At 39.2% G+C, this 27,792-nt stretch overlaps 1 protein-coding gene across 2 annotated transcripts in view; it reads right to left on the bottom strand.

The window, feature by feature from the left end:
- Positions 1–27,792, bottom strand: part of FMN1 (formin 1) — a 414,086-nt gene that overhangs the window by 251,506 nt on the left and 134,788 nt on the right. For both annotated transcript variants that reach the window (XM_061180550.1, XM_061180551.1), the window contains one exon: positions 5,741–5,802. In XM_061180550.1, coding sequence (XP_061036533.1) covers positions 5,741–5,802 — 62 coding nt within the window. The remainder of the gene's footprint in view (positions 1–5,740; positions 5,803–27,792) is intronic.

Here is a 27,792-nt window from a genome sequence, read left to right on the forward strand (position 1 = left end):
ATGATACAAACACCAAATGCATAGAACAAAGGTGGGCACACAGTGAGGATTTGATTACATTTAGGTGCTAATGTTTTTGAATCATAGGTTGTTAGATATTTCAAAGAAATATCTATGCATCATCTATGTGTCAAGCACTTTGTTGGGTACTTTCAAAGACAGAAAAAAAAACTGCTCCCCCCAGGTGCCTACAATCAGATTAATAAGCAGGACTTTGATAGCATGAAAAGGTGATGAGACCACTCAAAGGATTTAACTTGAACTCAGAATGTGCCTTGTACATTGAGACAAGATTATACGAATCAACATAGAGCAGTTCAGAAACATCAGTTACTTGGAGGAAAAAAAGAATTATGTGAGAAACAAGCTATACAGTCCTCCTTCCCTCCCTCCCTCCATTCTTCTCTATTCATGGTAAAGCTCTAACAGGGGAACAAGATATTTTTCAAATTAATTTGACCATGAAATACTTTTGTCAAGGAGCATTTCAGAGGCTCACCGTTCAGTAGAATGAGCTTTGGGAAAGCCCGGTTTAGAGCCCCTGATATAGAGCACAGACGCCGAAGAACAGCTGGAAGATCATGGAAAAGTCACCCTCAAAGAATAAGTCAAAGTCCCAGGGAAGTCCTTAACCAAAAGAGCCTGAGGACCACTCTAAACTCAAGCTGCCTAATTACAAGGAGACCTGTGCAGGGCAAAAGGAATGAGAAATAGTATTTACTGAGCATGTGTTGGTAACCGGGTATACGTCATATTGAACAATCCTAGAAGGGAGGCATCATCAAATTACCATAATTTTTAAAATTTTTTTTTAAATTGAGCTATAGTTGATATACAATATTTTATAAGTTACAGATGTACAACACAGTGATTCACAATTTTTAAAGGTTATACTCCATTTATAGTTATTGTAAAATATTGGTTATATTCCCTGTGCTGTACTATATACCCTTGTAGCTTATTTATTTATTTATTTTTTTAGCATATAAAATTGAATTATTTATATAGATTATATTGCTTTATTGAGTTTTTTTTTATTATAAAACGAGTACATATGCATGTTGAAAATTCAAGGAATTCAGAACTGCCTAATTAACAAAGAAAAAAATCCTAACCTGGCAACCACTGTAAACATTATGGGAAATAAAATTTTCAAATCACTATTTATGAGCCCACACAGGCGCACACACACAATTTTTATGATAGGAATCATACCGCTAATAGGCAACTTGATTTTTTTTACTCAATAATGTTTAATCTATCTTAAATATCAGTACTACATTCTACAGTGTTATGAGCATTTTTTTTTTTAAACATCTTTATTGGAGTATAATTGCTTTACAATGGTGTGTTAATTTCTGTTTTATAACAAAGTGAATCAGCTATACATACACATATATCCCCATATCTCCTCCCTCTTGCGTCTCCCTCCCACCCTCCCTATCCCATCCCTCTAGGTGGTCACAAAGCACTGAGCTGATCTCCCTGTGCTATGTGGCTGCTTCCCACTAGCTTATTCATTTTATACATAATAGTTTGTACCTCTTAATCCCTTACCCATATTGCCCCTCCCCCTTCCCTTTCCCCACTAGTAACCACTAGTTTGTTCTCTATATCAGTGAGTCTATTTTGTTAGATTCACTAGCTTGTCTTATTTTTTTAGATTCCACATATAAATGATATCATACAGTAATTGTCTTTCTCTGTCTGACTTATTTCACTTAGCATAACACCCTTTAAGTCCATCCATGTTGTTGCAAATGGCCAAATTTCATTATTGTCTATGCCTGAGTAGTATTCCACTGTATGTATGTGTGCGTGTGTGTGTGTGTGTGTATATATATATATATCACATCATCTTTATCCATTCATCTGTTGATGGACAGTTAGGTTGCTTCCATATCTTGGTAATTGTAAACAATGCTGCTATGTACAGTGGGGTGCATGTCTTTTTGAATTAGTGTTTTTGTTTTTTTCAGATATACACCCAGGAGTGGAACTGCTGGGTCATATGGCAGTTCTGTATTTAGTTTTTTGAGAAACCTCCATACTGTTTTCCACAGTGGTTGCACCAATTTACATTCCCACCAACAGTGTAGGAGGGTTCCATTTTCTCCACATCCTTGCCAACATTTGTTATTTGTGCATCAATATGATTGTTATTGCACAAATGCTGAAAGTGAGAGAAGTCCCAGAGACGTTGATTAATTTCCTAATGTCACAGTGCAAGGAGTTGAACTGAATCCTGACTCAAAAACCTGAGTTCTTTCATACTCTCGTCACACATAAAATAGTATCACACCTGGTTCTCTGACTACGATAAGACAAAGATCAACTATGTAGAGAAAGATTTTGCACAAGAGCTGTGATAGTGACTGTCAAACCTTGCTCCTAGACAATCCTGAAGGAAAAACTCTTAATTTATACCGTGGTAGAATTAGTTTTATCACATGCCTTAAAAGGGCAGGTGTGAACTATGTTTCTACCCAATGGCCATGAACTTGTTATACAATGGCTACCACAAGCAAAAATTTCTCAAATAAGTAAGTATCTGTAAATGTAAGGTGCCACTTTTTCAAAAATAAAATCAGTAACACAGAATTACTCAAAACTGAAAACTGAACTAGATGATACTGAATATCATGAAGCGATCATATACTCTCTAAGGCAGAGTTTGCTAAATAAAGGGCATACTGGGCAAAATTTAAGAATTTTGCTGGTTATAATCATAAATGACATGAAATAGTCAAGCCATGGAAAATGTCTGACCTGCAACCACTCTCCTGCTGGAGCTTTCAGTAGAAAAGTCAGCCAAGTGCTTTGAGTTGAAGGTATATATAAATTGATGGAATTTGGAAATGGATTCATTCAAGTCATCAATAATTTTTTGCTTTTGAACTACAGGGAGACTATGTATCTAAGTTGCTACACGTTTTGAAAAGCTGGTCCCAAGACCAAGCCCTTTCTAGAGTGCAGCCTTCTACAAATGTGGGCTACAGAGCATGCATGAGATTAAAACTCCAGACTCCCCACTTACAAGCCTTGGGACTCTGGGCTGAATGTTTCAACTTTCAATCAAATCACTTAAAGTGGTAAGGATTCCATTTTCCGGGTGGGGGAATTGAACAATTAAATGACTTCCCTACAAATCTATGGTCTAAAACAGAATAGCAAACTGAGTTTAGGTTCTCTGTTGAACCACGCTGTTTCTTTAAAGTCTATGAAAACAGTCTCAAAAAACTAAATGTCATACATATCAAATCTTGTATATGGCGATAGAATGGATCACTTTTCTTGTATCCTTTAAGCATGGAATCTTTCTTATTCTAGAAAAGCATTTTGAAGAAGTCTTGAAACACGTCTGACTTCTCCGTGACCTGTTAAGTGGAGAAAGAAAATCTAACAGGCAATGAAGGCTGCAAGTGGAAATCCACATAAAGAAATGAGTAAGGAAACAGCTGCTCACCAATTATCTTTAACCAGTCCTGTGACAGGAGATGTGACTTTGTGATTTTGTGGAATAAAACAGGTGCAGATGGTATTATTCAGCGAGTACCCCAAGAGTACAGCCAGGCTGGGTTGTTGTTTTACAAATTTGTGTCTGTTCTGACTGGTTGGTATTGCTACCCACCTAGTTATTTTCTACATCTCCCAGAGAACAGGGGTTCATGACAGCATAAAGGAGCCAGGCAGGGAAAACGGCCCACAATGGGGACAGTGGCAAACTAGAGAACACGTGTCCTGGTTGAAGTGACATCTGCTCCTTAACCCCAGCAGGTTAAAGTCATACAGGAAAATAAGCCCAACATTACCAGCTTTTCCAATTTTTTTTTAGAAGCAGCTAGAAATCTCTCCATATTTGAAACTATTCCTAATTGAATCTTTAAAATTCTGTTTGCCAACAAGACACTTCTCTAGGTCAGATGAGGAATAAGAGTTGCCAGTTTCCTATCGAGAGCTGTCAGACTGCTGGACTAGTTCCCAGCTACAGTTCAGCGTACAGATGGGGTACTCTGCCCCATCTGTACGCTGATGGCAATAGCGTGCCATTGCCACAGGGTTTCAGCAACTTGGTATCAATCATCAATATGGGATTTTTTTTTTTTTTTTTTTTAGTTTACTAACAGCATTACAAGAACATAATTATTTCAGAGATACTTAAAACTGAAGGTATAATTAGGAACATTTTTTTAACGTTTACTACTGTCAATCATATCTTGGTCTAACCTTTATTTTAAGTGGAGATTATGATCCCAATATACTTTTTCCCCTTCCATTTACTCTTCTCTTCCCCTTCTCCAACCTTCTCCTAGTTTGAGATGTGAGATCGTGGGACTTTTGTGGAGATGAAAAGACATGAAATAATGCACAGAACATGCCTAGAAAAATGCCCAGCACAAAGGAAGAACTCGGAGATTGTAAGTACCTGTGGTTCCTGTGAATATTATTTAGCTGTCAAAGTCCTCCCAGGGCTGGTCTACAACTAGAGGAAGGTAGTGTTAACTCTTATAGCTGAGCTGTTAAAAAAACTTTTCACAGAATCACTTCTGTACCACCCTCTTTAGCAATCTGCCTCTTAAATTAATCCCTACTTCAGCTTCTCCGAGACAGCTGAGAATCTTTTACACACCAGAACAAAGGAAAAAAGCGAGGTCTCTGTAGAACGTTTGGCAACAAAGGAGATAAGGGCCTCCCCCTCTCTTTGTCCCCTAGGAGTCAGAGGTACTTTTCCACTTTTTTGTTTCTTTGTGCAATGGACTCATTCTCTCCTCCAAACTACTTAAACCAAGCTGGATAAGGGTGGCCTGTATTCATACCCCATATGACTTATTTAATGATCTTTTTGCTACCTACAGTGACTTCGTATATAATCCAGTACACCATCACAGTTATTTTAAAAAGGATATTATCACTTAATGGAAAGAAGACTATTTGATCCACAAACTCACTGACTTAGCATGTAATGAGTTAAGCACTATACAACTAACCAAGTTTGATTTGAATTGCGCTAATATTCTCTCCTGAGATATGGGGTCAACCCCAGCCATCAGTAAACTAGAATCAGTGCCTGATTCAATATTTAGTTATGTGAAATTAAGACTCTGAAACTTCCTGTTACAGGCACAGCAAGCAAATACCAAACATACGGGAATGATAATGAGAGGGACAAAGGAAATGATCCCTCAGACTTTCTGGGCTTCACAAAGGAGATCAAGTCAGCAACTTCCATGCACTCCCTGGGGATACGGAACGGCTGGCCCAGCACAACTCTTCCTCCTACTAGGGCCACTTCCTTAAGTGCTTTAATCTGCTTGACATCACATTGCAGACATATGCTAAGCGACAGACAGATACGAACACATGGCTGGGAGGATGCCCAACAAAATAATTCGCACTGTGCACAGGAAACAATTTTTCAAAGCCTTCTTATAAACAGGTAAAGTCTAAATACTCTTATCTTCTTGCCTGCTTTCCAAATAAAACCATCATTTTCTCCAATCAAATCCTTTTCCCAAATGCATTTGTGGTATTTTTTAAAAAAACAATAGGAATTGAATTCTATTAAAAATGGAGTTCAAGGCTTTCATCCCCAGGATAAACTCAAGGCCCGGTGGCAGGTGCAAGGTGCAGATGCCGTCTAGGTAAATATGTCAACAAAAGCAGAGTATTTACTTCAGCACATGAGAAAACTAAGTTATCAGTCTCAAATAACCAGTTCAGTAGAATCAAAGAGATATACCTGCAGGTTTTCAATTTCTTCTTTGTGCTCCCTCTTCAAGTGTAAAATAGCAGCTTGGTATTCTGTAAGATCACAAAAGAAGCCAATTACAAAGAAGCACAAAATTATGCACAAAATTCAAGTGAATATCTCCAAGATTCCAGAGGCCCTCCTACAAGTCAACTGAGTAAATAAATACCATAGTTTGACATTAACCTGATAAGAGATAATGAAAACGGGGGCAAAACAGAGCAAGAAGCTCAGAATAGATGGGAGATTTACTCCGATTTAGCAAATCCTGAATTATGAGACGTCCCAAATTAAGCAGATCGGATAGGGTTAAAAAAAAAAAAAAAGGTATGATAAGTGTTACAGATAAAGACCAGGTCCGGTGTTTGTCTTTTTTTTTTTTTTTTTTTTTTTTTAAACATCTTTATTGAAGTATAATTGCTTTACAATGGTGTGCTAGCTTCTGCTTTACAACAAAGTGAATCAGTTACACATATACATATGTTGCCATATCTCTTCCCTCTTGCATCTCCCTCCCTCCCACCCTCCCTATCCCACCCCTCTAGGTGGTCACAAAGCACCGAGCTGATCTCCCTGTGCTATGCGGCTGCTTCCCACTAGTTATCTATTTTACATTTGGTAGTGTATATATGTCCATGACACTCTCTCACCCTGTCACATCTCACCCCTCCCCCTCCCCATATCCTCAAGTCCATTCTCTAGTAGGTCTGTGTCTTTATTCCCATCTTGCCACTAGGTTCTTCATGACCTCTTTTTTTTTTTTTTTCCCTTAGATTCCATATATATGTGTTAGCATACTGTATTTGTTTTTCTCTTTCTGACTTACTTCACTCTGTATGACAGACTCTAACTCCATCCACCTCATTACAAACACCTCCATTTCATTCCTTTTTATGGCTGAGTAATATTCCATTGTATATATGTGCCACATCGGTGTTTGTCTTTAAGGAGGAGTTAAAGCCCCACAGAGAACAAATACAGTCATGTTAAGAGCAGACACACAGGAAATAAAAGAAAACTTCTCTATGTGAGATCACAGAACTCTATTTTTAACTGTTTCCAAAAGAAAAAAAAGAAATCTCCATTTGAATAAGCAAGCACCCAGGGCTGATTTTAATCTTTAGATCACTTCAGAAAGTCAAGACCATTTGTCATGTGGATGAGAGACTCTAGGGTGAGTTGAGGTTGAAAGGAGGACAAAAATAAATTTCTGGTCCAATCTTCGTCTGAGTCTAATAATGTTTACTCCAACAATAAGTCCTAAGTGTACACAGGAACTCCTGTCAACCACTAAAACTACCATCCCCCTGGCAAAGCATGAAGCACCTGGGATGACTTTATTTCCAGTAGGACAACTAAGAATGTGGGGTCGGTCACAGCACTCTACAGGCTGCAGAGAACCACAAAGCAAAACGCTAGAAGAAAAAATTGCTGTGGGATAAGTCGCCTTTTTTTTTTTTTTTTAAAACACAAATGTGTTTGGGGCTGTGATTATGAGTAAGAAAGTCATTTAGATGTCATTTAAAAATGTATGAAAAGGCATGCTATTTCTTCAGATGGATTCCAGAAATTCAGGCATGAAAGTTTAGGTTTCAATTCAAAAGCCGATGACACACTACTATATATAAAATAGATAACTAATAAGAACCTACTGTATAGCACAGGGAACTCTACTCAATACTCTGTAATGGCCTATGTGGGAAAAGAATCTAAAAAAGAGTGGATATATGTATACGTATAACTGATTCACTTTGCTGTACAGGAGAAACACAACACTGTAAATCAACTATATTCCAATAAAAATTTTTTTAAAAAAGTGGATGAGGAGAATCTTTGGGAAAGCTGTGAGAGACAGGAGTGTTGCTGTTGATAATTATGACTAGCCACACCACTACTCTGATGGGAAATGTGTTCCACTGAACTACGATCCCTCAGCAAGTTCTGTGGGTTCTACATCCAAACCCTACCTTCAATCAAACCACTTCTCACCAACCCCACAACCACCACTATGGTCCAAACCACCACCATCTTTTCCCTGGACCACCGCGCACCGCGGTAATATGCTTTCATTCCCACCACCACCATTAACTCATTCTCCTCACTGAAGCCTGAATGATCTATTAAAGGCATGAATTGGATCATGTCTCGTTCCTGGCTTTCCACTTGGAGTAAAATCAAAACTCCCTGCTGCAGTCCATAAGGCCTTTCATGACCTTACACCTGCATACCTTCTACATGCCACCTTCCCCTCTCACTACATGCCAGGCACATTGGCTTTCTGGCTATTTCTTGAACTTGTCGAGTTTTCTACCTCAAAATCTTTACTAATATTGGGGACAAAAATGATGGATTGCATTTACTGAGCACTTACTATATATCAGGCCTTATCTAAGTATTTCATATGTATTAACTCATTTTTGTCCCCACAATAACCCTATGATGTAGGTGCATTATCCCCATTACAGATGAAGAAACTGATGCATGGAGAAGCAGCTTATCCAAGGAAGCTGAATAAGTTGCAGAGCTAAAATCATGCATAATTCAATGGGTGAATGTATAAATAAACTGTGGTATATCCGCAGAATGCAATACTCCTCAGCAATAATAAGGAATGAACTATTGATACATCAACAAAGACGAATATCAAAGGCATTATGCAGAGTGAAGGAAGTCAGTCTCAGAAGGTTAACTATTGTTTAATTTCATTCATATAACATTCTGGAAAAGGCAAAACCATAGGGATGAAGAACAGATCAGAGAAGCAGTGGCCAGAAGTTAGAGATGGGCCAGAAGATGGCCAGAAGTTAGCCAAAGTTAGAAGTTTGACTACAAAGGGGCAGCATACAAAGGAATTTTGAAGGTGATGTAACTATTCTCTGTCCTGATTATGGTGGTGGTTACATGAATCTATACATCGGGTTAAAACTCAGAATCAGAATTTTCATACCAAAAAGAAAAAAGTTAACTCTATAGTATGTTCATTTTTAAATATTACAAGTATTTAACTTTTCAATGTTTTCCCTAAGAGATTCAGCATAACACAAGAATACCTGTTACTACCACTTCTATTCATTGTTTTCCTAAGGGCACTAGCAGATGCAGTAGGACAAGAAAAAAAGAAAAACACATGCGCATACACACATATTTTTATGTATAATAAAGGAAAAAATAAAGCCATTATTCACTATGATTGTGTATTTAGAAAATTCCAAAAGATTCTGCAGATAAAATGTTAGAATTAATATGTGAGTTTAGTAGAGTTGCTGGATATTAAATCAGTATACAACAATCCTGATATTAGCAACAGTTTAACAAAGAACACTTGACACAGTACCTCTAAAAGCATAAAGTACTTAGAACCTTACCAAAAATATGTAAGACTTCATATGAGAAAACAGAAACACTATATTGAAATATATTACCAAGAAAGACACAGAAAGTGAGCAAGCCATGTTTTTGATAAGACTCAATATTGTAAAGATGTTTATTTTTCCAAATTGATCTACAGATCCAATGCAATCCCATTCAACATTTCTAAGGGTTTTTGTTTTGTTCAAACTTAAGGAGCTCATTCTAAATTGTTTATTGAAGCACGAACGTGCAAAAAGCCAGTAAAGGGCCAAGAAACTCCAAGTAAATATCAAAGTAAGACAACTTGCCTTACCATCTAACAAGAATTACCTTTCCATATCACAACCTAATTAAGGTGGTGTGGTACTAAAAGAGGAATAACAGACAGACAAATAGACTAGAGAGCCCAGAAATATAACATAAATTTATGGTCACTAGATATGACAGAAGCAGCACAAAAGATCTTTCTTTAGAGTAAGAGTAGTCTTTTCAATAACTATTGGGCTGGGAGAAGTGGATATTCACATGAAAACTGGATCCCAACTTTATACCATGTAATGAGCTAAACTGTAAAAAATGGAACTGTAAGTATTTTATAAGATAACATAGCATAATATGTTTATAGCTTCAGGGCAGGAAGGAATTTAGGATTCAAAAAAGCATCCCATATAAAGGAAAAAAAACTAATAAACTTGACTGTATTAAAATTAAGAACTTCTTTTCATCAAAATATGCCATAAAGAGAGAGAAAAGACAAGCCACGGAGTGGGAGAATACACTTGGAACAAATAAAGATCTAGTATAAATATATGTAAATAGTTCCTAAAAAACTATGGAAAATGAAAAATAGACAAAAATGTCAACAGACACTCTAAAAAGAGGACATACAAGTAACAGACGAATTGAATGGTGTTCATTCTCAATAGTAATCAGGAATCAAGCTGGACAAAACTGACTGCTGGCGAAGATGTGGAGCAATGGAAACCCTCATACCCTTGTGGCAGGAGTGCAAACTGGCACAATCACTATGGAAAATGTTTGACATTTTCTAATAAGATTGAAGATATTCATACCTCCTTACCCAACAATCCTAGTCCTAGGTACACAAATGAAAAAACTATACAAGGAAAGCAAATAATATTAACAAAAGTCAGGATAATGGTGGCATCCAGGAGAGGAGGAGTTGAGTTGGGCTATGATGGAACAAGCGGGTTCACTGAAACACTATTCTTTAACCCCTACGCCTTCTATACCATTTTCTTTATGTACACCTAACATTAAAATATAAGAAAAAAGGTCACTCTGGTTATAATAATTTTCTCATTTATCATATAAAGAATATCATATAGGCATAAGAGAGTCTCTAGATGGATCAAATAAGAATAAAACAATTTAGTAAGTGTGTGTCTTGTATACATATTGAGTCCCAACCTATAATGATGATCAATATCTAAACCTTAATCAATTCCAAGTCTCTACAAAGTAAACAAAGGAAGCTTAGCTAAACCAACCTTCCTGCAAAACTGATGCCCCTTGGGAATAACGTCTACATCCTAAATAGAAATCACATAGAATATATTTGGAAATGATTCATTTTGTGTAAATGGTACCTGTAAGGGTGTGACAGATACAGTTATGACTCATCAACAGACTGATGAAGATCACTGCAAAGGTAACACCCAGTAAATCTTGATTCATCTCCTCCTCAAACAAGTATTTGTGCCAACAGTCCCAGTGCGACAGGTGGCAAGAAAACACACCCCCATTCCTGACAAGGATGACAAAATACAATCTCTGGGCAGCACGCAGAAGGAGGAAGTTACCGCCCTCACTAGTGGAATGCTCACTTTGAGGGTTCATAAGAGAATGGTAAGAGAATATAAAGGTTACAGAATAACGAATCACAGTTGGTTGGTAGTTTTCAATTGTGTCTTGTTCGTGGCCGTCCCCTCCCTCCACATGTTTTGGGTTTGCAAATGCCTTGGAGTGGACCAAGGCAAATCCTCCCTGTCTCTTGGGGGTGATGATGGGGAGGCAGAGGTCTCCATTCAACACGAAGGATGTTTTTGTTTCTTAAAAAGAGAACTTGGGAATTCCCTCGCGGTCCAGTGGTTAGGACTCCACGCTTCCACGGTAGGGGCCACGGGTTCAATCCCTGGTCAGGGAACTAAGATCTCGCATATCATGTTCCACGGCCAAAAAAAGAAAGAGAGAGAGAGAGAGAACTCAACCCTGAAATTCAGTAGTTTGGGGATTCTATGAATGTGTGAAAAGGAGGAATAGAGATTTGGACTATCAGGGCTTGAAAAAGGCAGACTTCTTTGAAGCCTCATTAGCCCCAATGGAAATTAACAAATGGATTCAGATAATCTAGCCCACAAAAAAGAAGTCTGAAGAATGTCTTTTAAGAAAATACTATATAATATGGAAAGACAGAAAAAGGAAAAGGGATCCTGACTGACAGGATTCAACATTTTGGGGGAAAGTAAGTAAGAACTTCCCTCCATAAAAATATAGTTCTTTCTAGTCAAGTACTTGATCTAATTGGTAGTGACCCTTTTTATTGTACAAACCTTTGTTTTTGATCAGCTCACAACAACAAAACGTCCTTTCTGCCAGATACCATTACAGGGTTGTGTTCTCCACCTCACCAAGAGCAAAGTTAAAGATGATCTGTCTAACGTGGGGGCATGTGGGAACCACTGCTGCAGTTTATCACTGACTGAATGAGCTTCTCTTAATTACATAAGGGTATAGATAACGTTACTGAGTGCTGTTTCTCAGGAACTGTTCTAAGCACTTTACAGAGGTTAACTCATGCCATCCTCACATCACACAAGGTGGATCTTATATCAAGGCCCATTTTACAGATGGGGAGACTGAGGTGCACAGGTTGAACAACTTCCCCCCAAACCACATGCTAGTCAGTACCAATGATGTCATTCAAGCCCAAAGAACCTGTGCTATTTCCTCCACAGAGTTTTTGTTTGCTTGTTTTGTTTCTTTGTGAGTTACTGTTGTTCTTATGGTTGGGTAAGCATCCTCAGGTATAAACAAAACTCAAAATGCCTAAGAACTTTAAAGGTTGTTGGCTTTATCCAATTACGAGAATCACTTGTAAACTTGGGAAATTTTTCCCTAACTCTTTAAAAGGGGCACGGGGTATTTTTAATCACAGGGAGGTTGGATAAGTCTGGGGTCAACATGAACAGTGTGAGTCATGATGGATGGTTCCAGCAAGTTATGTGACTATGATTTGTCCATCTTCTCCATGGAGACTTCCAGGCCTGTAGTCACCAGTTTGTGGTTAAATCTGGTTTTCATTTATACTCTCTCTTTACACACACATCCTATATATCCCAGTCCCTCCCTACCATACACACATGACACTGGCACTATGTACACAGCTGGGGAATTAGAGAATTTCTGATGTCCCCCCAAAATGAAAACCACAGCTCTATTCCTGCCCACGGACTCTAACGTGTGCAGTGTATGTGTCTCACATCGGCTTCACCCACTGCCTTATATTGTTCAGAAACATGTTCAAGTTCAAGTACGTACCTTCAGTTTTAAAGGACGCTTCCTCTGAATTATATTTGGAGACTACTCAGTGTTTCCAAAGTTTTGCATGCACACCAGTGAGGTCATTTTTTTTGGTAACAGACAGCTGGACTTTAACAGCTGAATATTTATTTTATGTGCATTAGAAAAAAAATCAAACTAGCACATAAAACCCATGCTATCATGAGTATTACTGCCATAAGACAGTGTTGATAAGACACTGTTATAAGATACAGCTTAGTCCCTAGATTAGCAGCATCAGCATCACCTGGAACTTCTTAGAAATGCTAATTCTTAGGTCTACCCCAGACCTACTCATTAAGAAACTTGGAAGATGCTTTAACAAGCCCTCCAAGTGATGAGGCACGCTAAAGTTTGAGAATCACTGCTTTAAGATAAGGTTAATTTTATTTAAGTAAAAACAAAGCAAAAAAAATCAATTGGTTTAAAGAAGAAATTAAAAAAATAATAAAAGTACTATAAGTATATGCCCCAAATTAAGGAGCTGGTGAGACAGGCTGAGACCTGGGACCCTCTGCTGCAGTGCTTGCACCTGGACAAACGTCTCCTCAAGCAACAGAACACAAAGAAACTAAAGGGACTAAAAGTAACTGCGTACATAAACAGTTGGGGCAAATTATGAACAAGATACCAAAAGACCAAAAACCCAGTGGCCACTTCTAAGGAGTCGGGAGCAAACGCAGGGTATTGTGCATGCACCCTGCACACAGCACCACCAAGGGGGTGGGGCCGACCACCCAGGCCACTCCTCCAGCCTGACCTGCCAATCCGCCCCTACTCTCACCCCATTTAAGGGCCAAGCTCATCCTCCCTCAGGGAGCAAGGGAATCTGTTACTTGTTTTCCCTCCCTCATGCTGCAGCAGAAGTCCCAGTAAAGCCTTGCCTGAATTTCTCCTCTGGCCTCTGATCAATTTCTATTGATAAAGGAGGCCAAGAACCCTGGTCAGTAACACTGGTACATAATAAATGACATTTCGGAAAACATGCCAGTTACTGACAGATGAATAAACACGCAAACAAACTCATCCATGAATGAATGCAGGAACTTCCTCCAACCATCTCTAACATTCACGAAAACGGCGCTGGTCATGGAAGGCAAAGTCATCACAGACCATTTGCTCCAATATCTAAGAATAAAGTCAAACTTGAGCTCTCATATTTAATAAGCAAAGTGGGCGGCCTGGTCTGGGTGCACAGCAGCTTCTCCACATCAGTTTCCTCACTAGATGCCCCCATCAACAACACAGTCCACAGTAACTCTACCATCTGGAAAAGGGAGGGCTGTCTTGGTACCCGTCAGAAATAGCAGAAACCAAGAGAACAAAGTGGGGTGAAATCAAAGTCAGCAGCTGCCAGCCGGTCCGCACAAGACAATGTCAGTACAGCGCCTTCTATCAGCGGGCCTTCAACAATCACACACGTGCTGGGAAACATTTAATAAGGAGTCTAACTTCATTTTCTGATCTTTGACTGCTGACAGCTTCTTAAGCTTCACCTCTACCTTTTCCCCTGTGCCCCACATCTGGGTAATCTGATTAGAAAGCCTTTGACACTAGCAAGAAATTCGAACACACAAGCCACTGCCCGTGAGCAGAATCCTCAGCCCAGCCCTAACCGTCTCCGCCCCGTGAACACCATAAAACCCCACGCCACTCTCCTACCCTTCCTCTCTCAACGCATTTTCCAGCCAGCTTGAGAGGCCTGCCCTGCTCTCCTCTGAAGTCTCATTATGCTAGTGATAAGCCTTCCCGTGTGTGTGGGTATGTGTGTGTGTGTGTAAGAGAGAGAGTGAGAGTGAGAGAGAGAGAGAGAGGCAGGATAGTCAATTTTGGCATCTGAATCAAATTTTGGGCAGAAGGTCCACCCTGCCTCTTCCAAAAGGATGAGGCCATGTAGAAGTTACGTAAATCAATGGATCTACGTACTACGTTGTTCTATATACGTATAGAAGGGAGATGACGGGAGTTCCCATATCAGAAAAATACAACATTTGACACTAGAAGGGAGAAATCCCATGAACTTAGGAAATATCATATTTCAATATCTCTTCTTGTTCAAGAACATTTAGGAGGTTTTCAGGCAGAAACATAAAAATGCCAATATTAAAAGATGGGAGAAAATCCCAATTCTTCAAGGCCACCAGTTTGCTTGGTAGCTCTTTCATCCATGTGTTTAGTAACTCTATAAGCCCGGCACTGAACTAAGCACTGGGTATAAGAAAGTAAATGGGGCTTCCCTGGTGGCGCAGTGGTTGAGAGTCTGCCTGCCGATGCAGGGGACACGGGTTCGAGCCCTGGTCTGGGAGGATCCCACATGCCGCAGAGCGGCTAGGCCCGTGAGCCACAACTACTGAGCCTGCGCGTCTGGAGCCTGTGCCCCGCAGCAAGAGAGGCCGCGATAGTGAGAGGCCCGCGCACCGCGATGAAGAGTGGCCCCCGCTTGCTGCAGCTGGAGAAGGCCCTCGCACAGAGACGAAGACCCAACACAGCCAAAAATAAATAAATAAATAATAATTTAAAAAAAAAAAAAAAAAGAAAGTAAATGGCACACACTTCTAGCCTTAAAAAGCTTCTCAAGGCGTACATCTTTGAAATGTCTAAGAAGGCTTTGGCACTTATAACTTCGGTATTCACTCATTAAGACTTTATTTTCTTAAACGACTTCATCCGATTTCATTCAGTTATTTTATACGTAGGTGTGGAAAACTAGGGCACCATTCGCAAATATGCATCCACTTCCACCTCCCCTTTCTGCTTGGGATGTAACAGAATACTTCCTATGGCTTTTGGCTTTGGCGAGCAGAATGTCAACTGACACGATGTAAGGAGCATTTACATTTGCTTGCACACAGTCTGGCTTGCTTCCTGCACTCCTGCTATTTCACAAGAGAAGGACATACCCTACTACTGACTCAGCCTGGGTCCCAGAGAGACAGCTGTGCAGACCTAAACCCTCGCCAGAGTCGGCAGCCAAGCCCAGTCTATGCACAGCCTTAAAGAGCCCAGTCTAGCTTAGCTGAACCACATTTGACCTTTATACCCATGCAAATAAATGCCTATTATTGAAAACTACTGGATCTTAGCATGGTTTGTCACACAGCATTATTGCAGCAAAAGCTGATAAACACATATGTTGCTTCCAGCCAAGTTTACTATTTAGAGGCTCATACCATTTTGGAAGCTTTAAATAACTGGAATGGAGTCTCACCAACCAATATAGACAGAACAGGGCTTGGGGAAGAAGATAAATGGAGGGGGGAAAACACAACACATTTATATCCTTTAATACTCATAAAATGAGCTCAGAACAACAATTTGAGTCTCTTTGTCTTTGGGTGATGATGTAAAATATGTACAAAGGTCAGCGAATTTATGGCTATGTTTCTTTGACATTTACCTGGGTTCCCAAGGTAGGTATTCAGGACCCGGCACCATTTAATGGACAGCTCACCATGGGAAAAACCAGTCATTAAATCAAATTCTAGCTGCCAATGCTTGGATAACTTGCCTTTTCACTTTGTCCTCTTTTCTTCCCCTTAGTTTCTGTTCTGTTAAAATGGAGATACTAAGCCATTTTGAACTCCAGGAATACAAGCTCACTAAACTTTATTTCCCCCTTTCTATCTTTGTAGTTTTATTTTTTTATTATTTTTTTATTCAGTTACACATATATACATTCTTTTTTTTAACTTTTTATTTTAGATTGGAGTATAGCCAATTGACAATGTTGGGACAGATTCGGGTGCACAGCAAAGCATACATGTATCCATTCTCCCCCAAACTCCCCTCCCATCCAGGCTGCCACATAACATTGAGCAGAGTTCCCTGTGTTATACAGTAGGTCCTTGTTGGTTATCCATTTTAAATCTATCTTTGTAGTTTTGAAAGCTACGAAACAAATCTACAGAGGCACACAACCTGTCAGTATAAAATTTAGGCTGCAACTGAAAGTACCCAATGCCTGCCACTAGGTGGCAGTCATTACAGTTCCTATTGAAACTTGAAACTTGCTACCAAGTGGCACAGTAATGCCTTAAAGATTTGGGGGCGGGGGGACAGGGAGGAGGAGGATGGGCCAAAGCTGTGAAATGAACATTTTTTCTTTGCTATGAAAGATGGACTAGTATGGATAGGGTAGCTATATGAGAAAAATTAGAACAAGTATGGGGCATTTCCAACCAGGTTTCCAAAAAAGTTAAGTGACCCAATAGACTTCAGTTGTTATAGGTTCACATGTTTTAGTTCCCTCCTTAACTTGCATAGCAATGACATCTAAAGTAAAAAACAAGAAAGGTAAGAGTCACAGGTGAGTACTAAAACAGGATGACATCTTGGAGAAACAAGAAATGGACTAGAGCAGCGAAGTGGTGCTCTGGGCCTGAAGTTCTGGGCCTGCTGAGCCCCAGTTCCAGAGGCGGGCAGGATGGCCTGGAGTTAGGTGACTGCAGAGCAGCAGGGCTAACAGGGCCCTCTGTGGGGCAGGAAAACAGCGCCAGGCTAGGCTTGCTGCTGAGAAAAAGGGACGAGGTGGGGTTCCTGGATGGTAAAGGGAACCTAGAAGTAGTTGCTGTCAGCTGCTGCCTGGGGGCTTAAACAGGAGGCTATAGGCAGGGACTGACACCAGACTCCAAGCCCTGTCCATCCCTGTCCCCAGTGACTAGAGCTTCAAGTCCCTATCACCACCTTGGGCTGGGAACCCCAAAACACCATTGTTGGACCAACTTCTGGTCCGGGAGTCTTGTAAGGACCAGGTGAGCCACGTGTAAAACAGACAAGTATAAAGGGGAAGGGAAAACTTTCTTTTAAAAAAGCATCCTATATACCATGAGCCTTCAAACGGAATTTCCAACACTTATGAAGAAACCCTAAATATCAAGACAGGCAACAAAATCAACAATTGGAAGAGAAAATTATACAAATTTTAAATGTTAAACATTTAAAATATTTTAGTAATGTTTAGAATTCTTACCAAGATGAAAGAATAACAACCATTATAAACAATAATAGCATAGTAAGAAAAAATATATAAAAAGAAGTAACAATAGGTAACTACAAATTTAGAAATAACAGAAATGTAAAATATAGTCATTGAAAAGTTGAAGAGCTGGATAAACTCTGGCACAGTCAAGGAAAGAATTTGTGAATAAAAGATAATACTAAATAATTAACGAAAAATGCAGCATGAAACAAAAAAAGGATAATAAGAAAGAACTGCAATTAAGAAACTCTGGCCCTGATTAATAGATAACAAGGTAGACCATAAAACAGTACAGAAAAGAAAGTCTGTAAATACAGACATGCACATATGGAAACTAAATGTGAGAACTGAGGGTGTACTGAAATTTGTGAGGGAAGGATAGACTATTTCTAAATCCAAATTTAAGAAAAATATTTATATTTCAAACCATACATGAGAATCAATTCCAGTGGATTAAAAATCTAAATGTGAAAAGCATGACAGAAAAAACTCTGGAAGAACATTAGAGTATCTTTATGACACTGAAATTCAAAAAGATTTCTTAAGCAAGACTTTTTTTTTTTTGCAAGACTTTTTTTAAAAAAAGGAAAACATGTTTTAAATTCAGTTTCACTAAAATTACCAAAACTATGTATGTTAAAAGATGCCCCTAGAAAGTGATAAGCCACGCACCTGGAGAAGACATCTGCAAAACACAGGAAGTACAAAAGATTAGCATCCAGGATAAACAAGTACTAGAAAGAAATGAGAAAAGCAACGAATAGAAAAATGGGCAAATGGATAGTACATTCATGGAAGAAGAACTCCAAATGACTTTTTATAAACACATAAACAGACACACAATCTCACCTGTTCTCAGGACAATACAAATTAAAACTACAATGGGATGCCATTTCACACCTAACAAACTTGAAAATATTAAAAAGTCTGCTAATACTAACTACTGGTGAGGAACAAGAATGAGAATTCCACACTGCTGATGGAAGTATTAACTGTTACAACCACTTGAAAATTCATTTTGACAACATCTACTAAATTGAAAGCTATACATAAATAAAACCAGAAATTCTATTCCAAAATTTAACCCAAGTGGGGTGTTTACCATGAACACAAATGTTTAAAAGAACACTTGAGGAAGCACCATTTATAGTAGTGAAAAATAGAAATAAATTTCCATCACAGCAGTACCGATAAACAAATATTGAGTGATATATTCACTCAAAGTAATACTATGCAGACATTAAAATGAATGACCTGGAGCTATACATACCAACACAGCTTAATCTAGCAAATATAATTTTGAGAGAAAAAGTTGCCAAAAAATACATACAGTTGGATGCCACTTTTAGACTTTTAAAACACATAATTGTATTATACATTATTTAGGGATTTTATACCTAAGTATAAAGAAGTACATGGGATTAATAAACAGTTTCACACAAGGGAAAGGTAGAAGGCACACAGGAGGCTGCAAATGTATTTCTAATGTTTTATTTCTTAACGGAGGTGTTGGATATTATCATGATCTTGAATGCAACTAACATCTTAGCCTTGAAATACATAAAGCAAAAGCTGACAAAATAAGTTAAATGATAGGAGATAATACCCCTCTATTAGAAATTGTAGATCAAGCAAATAAAAACATAGTGACTGACACAAGTAACAACCTTGACTATCTATATCCCAGAACCCAACAAAAACAACACATCCCCTTTTCAGACACATGATATATTTGCAAAAACTGATGATTCATAGAGAAAATTTCTCAAAAAATTTCAAAGTAATACTATTATACAGACCATGTTCACTTTCTATAATACAATTAAATTAAAATCAATAAGAGGATAGACTAAAAAGTAAAACTAAAATTAGCAAATCTAATTAACCAACTTGTGAAAATAAACCAGGTAACTAAGCAGGGTTTATTCTAAGAATGCAAGAATTATATAACATCTGAAAATTTATCTGTGATATCTAACACACTAATACACTAAAGGAGAAAAACCATCATATCTCAAAATCTCAAAATGATACAGAATGACACAGAAAAGTATCATGATAAAGCTCCACAGGCATCCTTGATTTTAAAAAGAAAAAAAAAACAACTCTGAGCTAATTTAGAATAGAAGGAAATCAAATTCAGGACATCAAGAATTTTCCAGCAAACTTCATATGGAATAGTGAAACTTCAGGAAGCAAGATTAAGAATACCCACGGCCACTCACATTTTCCTGCATGTACTACAGGTCTGGGGCTATGCAGTTAGAAGAGAATGAGATGTAAAAACTGGAAAGGAACAGACAATACTAGTATTATTTATAATGATATGACTGTCAATGTTTATATGGCAATACCATTTGTACAGGGTTTAGAAAACCCATGCTATACACTGTCTAGGAATACACAGATGACACCATTCACAAGTGACCTTCCTGTAGTTGTGCATGGTGGTCAGCCCCACAAAAACCTTGGGAGAGTGGCTGGGGAGACGGGCAGAGAAATTGGATTAAGGGAGGTTACAAAAGGGGTCTCAACCCTGGCTTCACAAGTCTGAAGAAAATGTGGCAAAATGTTTAAGTATAGATGATTAATATACAAGTGCTCATTCTACTTTCCTATTTTTCTATTCGTTCAAAATTATGCAGGATTCTCTTCTACAAAAGATAACGGATGTGTTCAAAAATCTCATATATATACATATATATATATATATATGCTTTTTTCTACATAAAACTTGGTTTAAAGTCAGTGAGAAAAATTGCCTACCTCAAACAGAATGCATATCCAAAGTCCTAGTAAAAATACATTCCTCATGGGGCACATACATGCATTAGATGATTTGATTTGACTGAAAACTTTGGGAGAAGTTCTCCACTCTTTAGCTTGTTCTCCAGTAAGTTCTCCACTCTGTAACTGACAGAGCCCTTTAAGGCCAACAAAAGGAACCTCAGGAGAAGGGGAGGTGAAGGTCAGTCTCTGGAGAGGCAGGTGAAAGCCAGCCAGCTTTAACTTGACTGGAAGTGGAATTTTCTAGTAAACCAGGCCAGACAAGTACCCAAGAGCGCAGGCCACCTGCCCAGGTTTCTAAGGGCAACAGGACACTTGTGTCTCCCACATGGTGGAAAAGTACTCCAAAATACAACATACTACACCTGCCACTGGGCTAAAGTGCCTGTAAGTATAAGGTCTTGATTTGCATTGCTTCTACCAGTCAGAATTTAAGAACTGATTTTTCATGTCTGTATCTATTTTCAAGTCTCTCTCAATTCTAACACCAAAGATGAGAAAACCTATTAGACATATAGGAAAAACAACAAAATAAGAGTTTGGGATGGAAAACTGAGTGGCAGCTTCTCTGCAGGAATATGGTGAGAAGCAAGGTCACAGTGAGACCCAGCCCATAAAAACTGGACAGCGCGACAGCCCTCGAGTCTAGCCCATATCTCCACAGGGTTGCCAGATTTAGAAAATAAAAATGCAAGATGCTCAGTTAAAAGTGAACTTCAGATAAACAGATCATTTTCTAGTGTCAGTGTGTCTCATGCAATATTTGGTACTCATACTAAATAGTTATTGTTTATCTGAAGGTCACATTTAACTGGACATCCTATATTTTATCTGGCAACCCTAGTCAGGATCTTCCGGCACGCTTAAGGGGAACTGTACACAACAGGCCAGGAATTTCTAAAAATTGGAGACTACGTGTACACACAGGTAGAAAGAGAGTCACACTAGAATCTTTTAGCTAGCCAGAAACACTGGTTCTAGACATTTCAGTCTGGCTTGCCTTCTTTAAAATCTCCTGAATTTTGCTGTTTTAGTTTTACAACGTAGTTTGAGTTTTGTTTTTTTTCCCAAGTACTCTGATCTTTTCAAATGATTTTTCACTGAAAGTTACAAGAAAGTCAATTACCTGCTTTTCAAAGTGAACACAATGAACAGTGACACGAAATGAAGTGGACACAACACACACAGCACTAATGCACACATTACCTACCTTCCCTTCTTGTAGAGAGTGAGGAATACCATTGGTAAGAGCATATGAAGACAAGCACACACTGATTCACAGGCAAAACACAGTTGCCCCTCAAACACACACTTCTGAAAAAGCAGTCACACCCAGCTGACTACCTCTGATCTTGCTACAGTGTTACTACAGTCAAAAATCAGCCAAGATAAACCAGAGATACAACCAGCTTGCTTGTGAAAGCCAAACTTCTGCGTCAGCCAACCAACTTAACCCCTCTCAGTAAAGCCTCTATTCGATGGTTCTCAGCCTCGTCTACATGTTACAATCACCTACGGAGGCTTAAAAACTACTGAAGCATAGATCCCAGCCCAGAGATAGATTTAATTGGTATAAGATGCGTGTTAGGCACTGGAATTTTTAACAGCTTTCCAGGTGATTCTGACAGACAGCCAAGGCTGAGAACCATGGCTACTGTTAGCACGTTCCTCAAACAATGATGTCTGGTGAGGCTAGAAGGTGATGCCTATATCTAGACTGTAAAAAGCATGCCCCTCCATCTGCTGCTAACACCAAGTTCTCCTCCATCCAAGCTGATGCACCAAGAGCCAATGCACAGGACTTGGGTTCTTCCTTGCCCTCCTGTAGTTCCCCTGAAATTTTAGCATCCAGAAATAATGTTCAAAGGGCAAGATGATACAGAAGAGACTGCAGATGGGAATAAAAATGACAAGATCTTCTGGTCAATCCCATTTTACTGGTAAACCCCAAAGTAACCTGCCAGGTTATCATTCTAGAAGTGCACCATCCGGGCAGCATGCAAAGGATATCAGCTCAATTCACGGAAATGTGCAGTTTTTTAATTGAAGTATAGTTGATTTACAATACTGTGTCAGTTTCAGGTGTACAGCAAAGTCATTCAGTTGTATATATATACACACACATATATTTTTTCAGATTATATACACACACATATATCTTCAGATTATTTTCCATTAGAGGCTATTACAAGATTTTGAATATAGTTCCCTGTGCTATGCAGTAAATCCTTGTTGCTTATCTATTTTATGTATAGTAGTTTGTATCTTTATTCCCATACTCGTAATTTATCCCTCCCCCCCGTTTCCCCTTTGGCAACCATAAGTTTGTTTTCTATGTCTGTGAGTCTGTTTCTGTTTTGTATGTACATTCATTTGTATTATTTTTAGATTCCACATATAAGTGATATAACATTAGTCTTTCCCTGTCTGACTTATTTCACTTCTCTAGGTCCATCCATGTTGCTGCAAATGGCATCATTTCATTCCTTTTTTATGGCTGAGTAATATTCCATTATATACATATATACACATCTTCTTAAACCAATTATCTGTTTATGGACACTTGGGTTGTTTCCATGTCTTGGCGACTGTACTGTAAATAGTGCTGCTATGAACATTGGGGTACATGTATCTTTTCGAATTAGAGTTTTCATCTTCTCTGGATATATGCCCAGGATCGGGATTGCTGGATCATGTGGTAGCTCTATTTTCAGTTTTGTTTTTTTTTTTAACATCTTTATTAGAGTATAATTGCTTTACAATGGTGTGTTTCTGCTTTATAACAAAGTGAATCAGTTATACATATACATATGTCCCCATATCTCTTCCCTCTTGCATCTCCCTCCCTCCCACTGTCCCTATCCCACCCCTCTAGGTGGTCACAAAGCACCAAGCTGATCTCCCTGTGCTATGCGGCTGCTTCCCACTATCTATCTATTTTACGTTTGGTAGTGTATATATGTCCATGCCACTCTCTCACTTCATCCCAGCTTACCCTTCCCCCTCCCTGTATCCTCAAGTCCATTCTCTAGTAGGTCTGCATCTTTAATTCCCATCTTGCCCCTAGGTTCTTCTGACCATCTTCTTTTTTTTTTTTTTTTAGATTCCATATATATGTGTTAGCATACGATATTTGTTTTTCTCTTTCTGACTTACTTCACTCTGTATGACAGACTCTAGGTCCATCCACCTCACTACAAATAACTCAGTTTCATTCCTTTTCACAGCTGAGTAATATTCCATTGTATATATGTGCCACATCTTCTTTATCCATTCATCTGTTGATGTACACTTAGGTTGCTTCCATGTCCTGGCTATTGTAAATAGAGCTGTGATGAACATTTTGGTACATGACTCTTTTTGAATTATGGTTTTCTCTGGATATATGCCCAGGATCGGGATTGCTGGATCATGTGGTAGCTCTATTTTTAGTTTTTTAAGGAACCTTCATACTGTTCTCTGTAGTGGCTGCACCAATTTACATCCACACCAACAGTGTAGGAGGGTTCCATTTTCTCCACACCCTCTCCAGCATTTATTGTTTGTAGACGTTTTGATGATGGCCATTCTGACTGGTGTGAGATGATACTTCATTGTAGTTTTGATTTGCATTTCTCTAATAATTAGCAATATTCAGCATCTTTTCATGTGCCTGTTGGCCATCTGTATGTCTTCTTTGGAGAAATGTCTATTTAGGTTTTCTGCCCATTTCTTGATTGGGTTGTTAGTTTTTTTTGATATTGAGCTGTATGAGGCTGTTTGCATATTTTGGATATTAACGCCTTGTCATTTACATTATTTGCAAATATTTAGAAATGGGCAGTTTAGTCTGGTCGCAAAGCTTCAGGTGCTACTGGCTGATACACCCAACCGACTCTTCAGAGTGAAACCCGGTCAGGAAACATACATTCTTCATCCCCAGAAGCCCCAGTCAGAGGTTCAAGGCAAAGTCTTGATTAACTCTTTTACAGAAATGAGATACTCCTTAAGTTTCTCTTCCTTCCTACTGATAAAATGATAGACCAAACCACAGGAAGTCATTTTCACTAGTTCAAAAATAAAATAGGAAAAGGATAAATTTGCCATCACAAAAGATAACATGCCTTCCAGGTTTCTATGACAAATGAGAATTTTCTTGTTTTACTGAGGAAATGACATTATCAGAAATAGTCTCATCCTGCAAATTAAAGCTGGTTCAGAAAACCATACAAAACTTAAGTCATAAAATCATGGAATTTTTTAAATTTTTATACAATTTTAAAGGTTACTTTCCATTTACTGTTATTACAAAATATTGGCTACATTCCCCGTGTTGTACAATACATCCTTGAGCCTATCTCACACACAAGAGTTTGTACCTCCCCCATCCCTACATTGCCCCTCTCCCTTCACTGGTAACCACTAGTTTGTCCTCTGTATCTGTGAGTAAAATTACAGAATCTTAAAGACAAAATTTCAGAAGGCACTTAGACCAGAGCCCCTCCCTCAAAGTACATAGGAAGAAACTAATATCCAAATAAAATGACTCATTTGCTTTAGAAGCTCAGATCCATACACAGGTGAAAACACATTTTATAACTACAAGAGGAAAAAAAGAACACATGGCTATTCAGCAGAGCTCAGATTTCCTGACTACTTCTAACAAGTATTTTCTACCATACTCCAAAGCCTCTTCATGACTTTTAAATGAGGTCAGATGTTCAGAGTGAAGGGAGAGGGCAAGAAATGGAAGTTCTGAAGGGGGCAGAACATACTGGGAAAAGCAGCTGCTATGAAGACAGCGGTGCAGTCTAGGAACACGTATGAAGAGCCGTGGACAGGGTGGGGGGCCCACTCACATCAGGACCATGAGTCACAGGGGCAGAAGCACAGAGCTGCACCTTTTTCTCCAAAAGCTTCTGCAGTCCAGATCAAGGGAGGGAGATGCAAATGTTTGAATCCCTCCAGGGCTGGGGTTTTGTCAGACGGCTGCTACAGAAGGTGATGAGGTCAAGACATCAAGGACATTACCAAGAATGTGACTGAAGAAAGAATTTCAATGCCCTAAGAAGGAAGGGAAGACAGGAAAGGCTGACAGACATCAAGGAAGATGTTTGGCGTCAAGTCCCCAAGGAAGACAAGGAATCTGTGTTTTGAGGGAACTGAGGGGAAAAGCTGGAGTGAAAGATGATGGACAGAAACTGGATGTTATAATTTATCTTCTCAAGATAAAAGCTCTCTTGAGTAAACATAAGATCTAGGATGTAGACACCGAGTATCACCTGACTGAAATGAAAAAGACTACCGCTGGGAGGGAAGAGAGGCCAGGATTTGGAATGGGGTATCTATGTGGCCATTAAAGGAAAGTAGAGGGAGTGACCTGGAAGGTCAACGGATGAGTGTATGCAGCAAGAACAGGTAACCTTGAAAGTCACACAATACATCCTGAAGCTCCCCCAAAGCAGAAGATCATGTGACTCTTTATGGGTTGATATTCTAGCTTACTTGGATTTTTGTTTTGCTTTTAAGAGCCCTCACATTACAGGGATAAGGAGCTTGCAATGAATATATCCATATGGGTTTAGTAGCATCATTAGGATCTGGTTGTGACTATAAAGCCAAGTAAATGTTAACACTTACATGTAGCATTTTCTATTACCAAGCCATATTTAATGCTCTCCTAATAACATACAGTATTTCCTCAAACATAAGACATCACTGATTTTAAGATGAATCAGTATTTATGTACCACTAGGAAAGAAAAAAATGCTGCCAATTTTGATTGTAAAATGTCAATTGTAAAATTGTAATTTTAGATGTGGATACTGTGTATCATACATTAGGTGAAATATATTTTGAACTCATTTAATTCCTATAAAAGTTTTATGGGGGGCTTCCCTGGTGGTACAGTGGTTGAGAATCTGCCTGCCAATGCAGGGGACACGGGTTCGAGCCCTGGTCTGGGAGGATCCCACATGCCGCGGAGCAACTGGGCCCATGAGCCACAACTACTGAGCCTGCGCGTCTGGAGGCTGTGCTCCGCAACAAGAGAGGTCGGGACAGTGAGAGGCCCGCGCACCGCGATGAAGAGTGGCCCCCGCTCAACACAACTAGAGAAAGCCCTCGCACAGAAACGAAGACCCCACACAGCCAAAAATAAATAAATAAATAAATATTTTTTTTTTTAAAAGTTTTATGTATTTTATGTGGGATGTATTGTTATTATTGCCCCCATATTAGAGATAAACTGAGACCCAGAGAGATGAATTCTTTGCTCATGTTCACATGGTTAATAAGGAGGATCTGAACCCAGGGAGCCTGGCTATAGGATCTCCTCTGAATACCAGCCCAGTTCCATCAATATTCATTGACAAGGACAAAAAAAAAATCATGATAACACCCACCCAAGCTTTCCACTCTCACTACCAGAAAGAGCCAGCATTCTGGAGGGTCTGCAGCTGAGGCAGCCTGAGGACATGGACTTCCTCACAGGACTCACATCCCACAGAACAGATGTGACTCAGGCCCAGTCCTCTGCAGAGGATCTACCCCAATTAGTGGTTTCCTGAAATTCATCCCTCGCGGTACCAGCTAGTCAGCACCAACTCATCCCCACACGTCCACAGGTTTTTTCTGCTTGGCCATTACCATATCCATTCATCTTTAGTAACATTTACTCTTCCTCTTCCAACTGTCATCATGTGCCTCATTTCGTGAGGGTGACTCCTGGAGCCCCACTCACAGCTGCTCCTAATAGAGAAGCCACAGCTGAGTAAGTACCCAGATGCATCCAGCCCTCGGATTATACAGCCTCCGGCTGCTCTGCCCCTTTGGCTCTCTCAGCCAGCAAGCTGGAAGCCAGGCTCATGGATTCACGCACTCCCTTTATAGCTCACTGCCTTGGTTACTATGGTAACAGATGTCACAGAAATACAAAGTCAGAGTCACTGTTTCCATGTCCTATTACCATAGGAACAAACATTCAACCTCGCTGGTAATCAAAGAACTATTAATAAAGTGTAAGATACCGTTTTTGTTCCTCTATTTGGAAACCATTTTTAAATCATGAAACCCAATGTTTAAAAAGCAATCAATAGAATCATGAAGTGTTAACATCGTCATCAACAAAAATGGACTGCTGCTAGAACCAGCTAGTATGAACGTTTACTGACTGTCTTCTATGAATTGGGCATTGTGCTAAGCGGTTTGCCTTATGTACTTTAATCCTTAGAGGGAGACACGATAGTATTCCATCTTGTAGGACACTGAGGGCCACTGGTTAAGAAAATAAAATGCGTACTACCTTTGCGAAGGTCAATTTGGCTGGAGGTATCCTCTCGTAACTGAGACAGCAGACTCCGGACCC

Source organism: Eubalaena glacialis, chromosome 2, assembly GCF_028564815.1.
Source record: "Eubalaena glacialis isolate mEubGla1 chromosome 2, mEubGla1.1.hap2.+ XY, whole genome shotgun sequence".
In the NCBI taxonomy this organism is placed as follows: Eukaryota; Metazoa; Chordata; class Mammalia; order Artiodactyla; family Balaenidae; genus Eubalaena; species Eubalaena glacialis.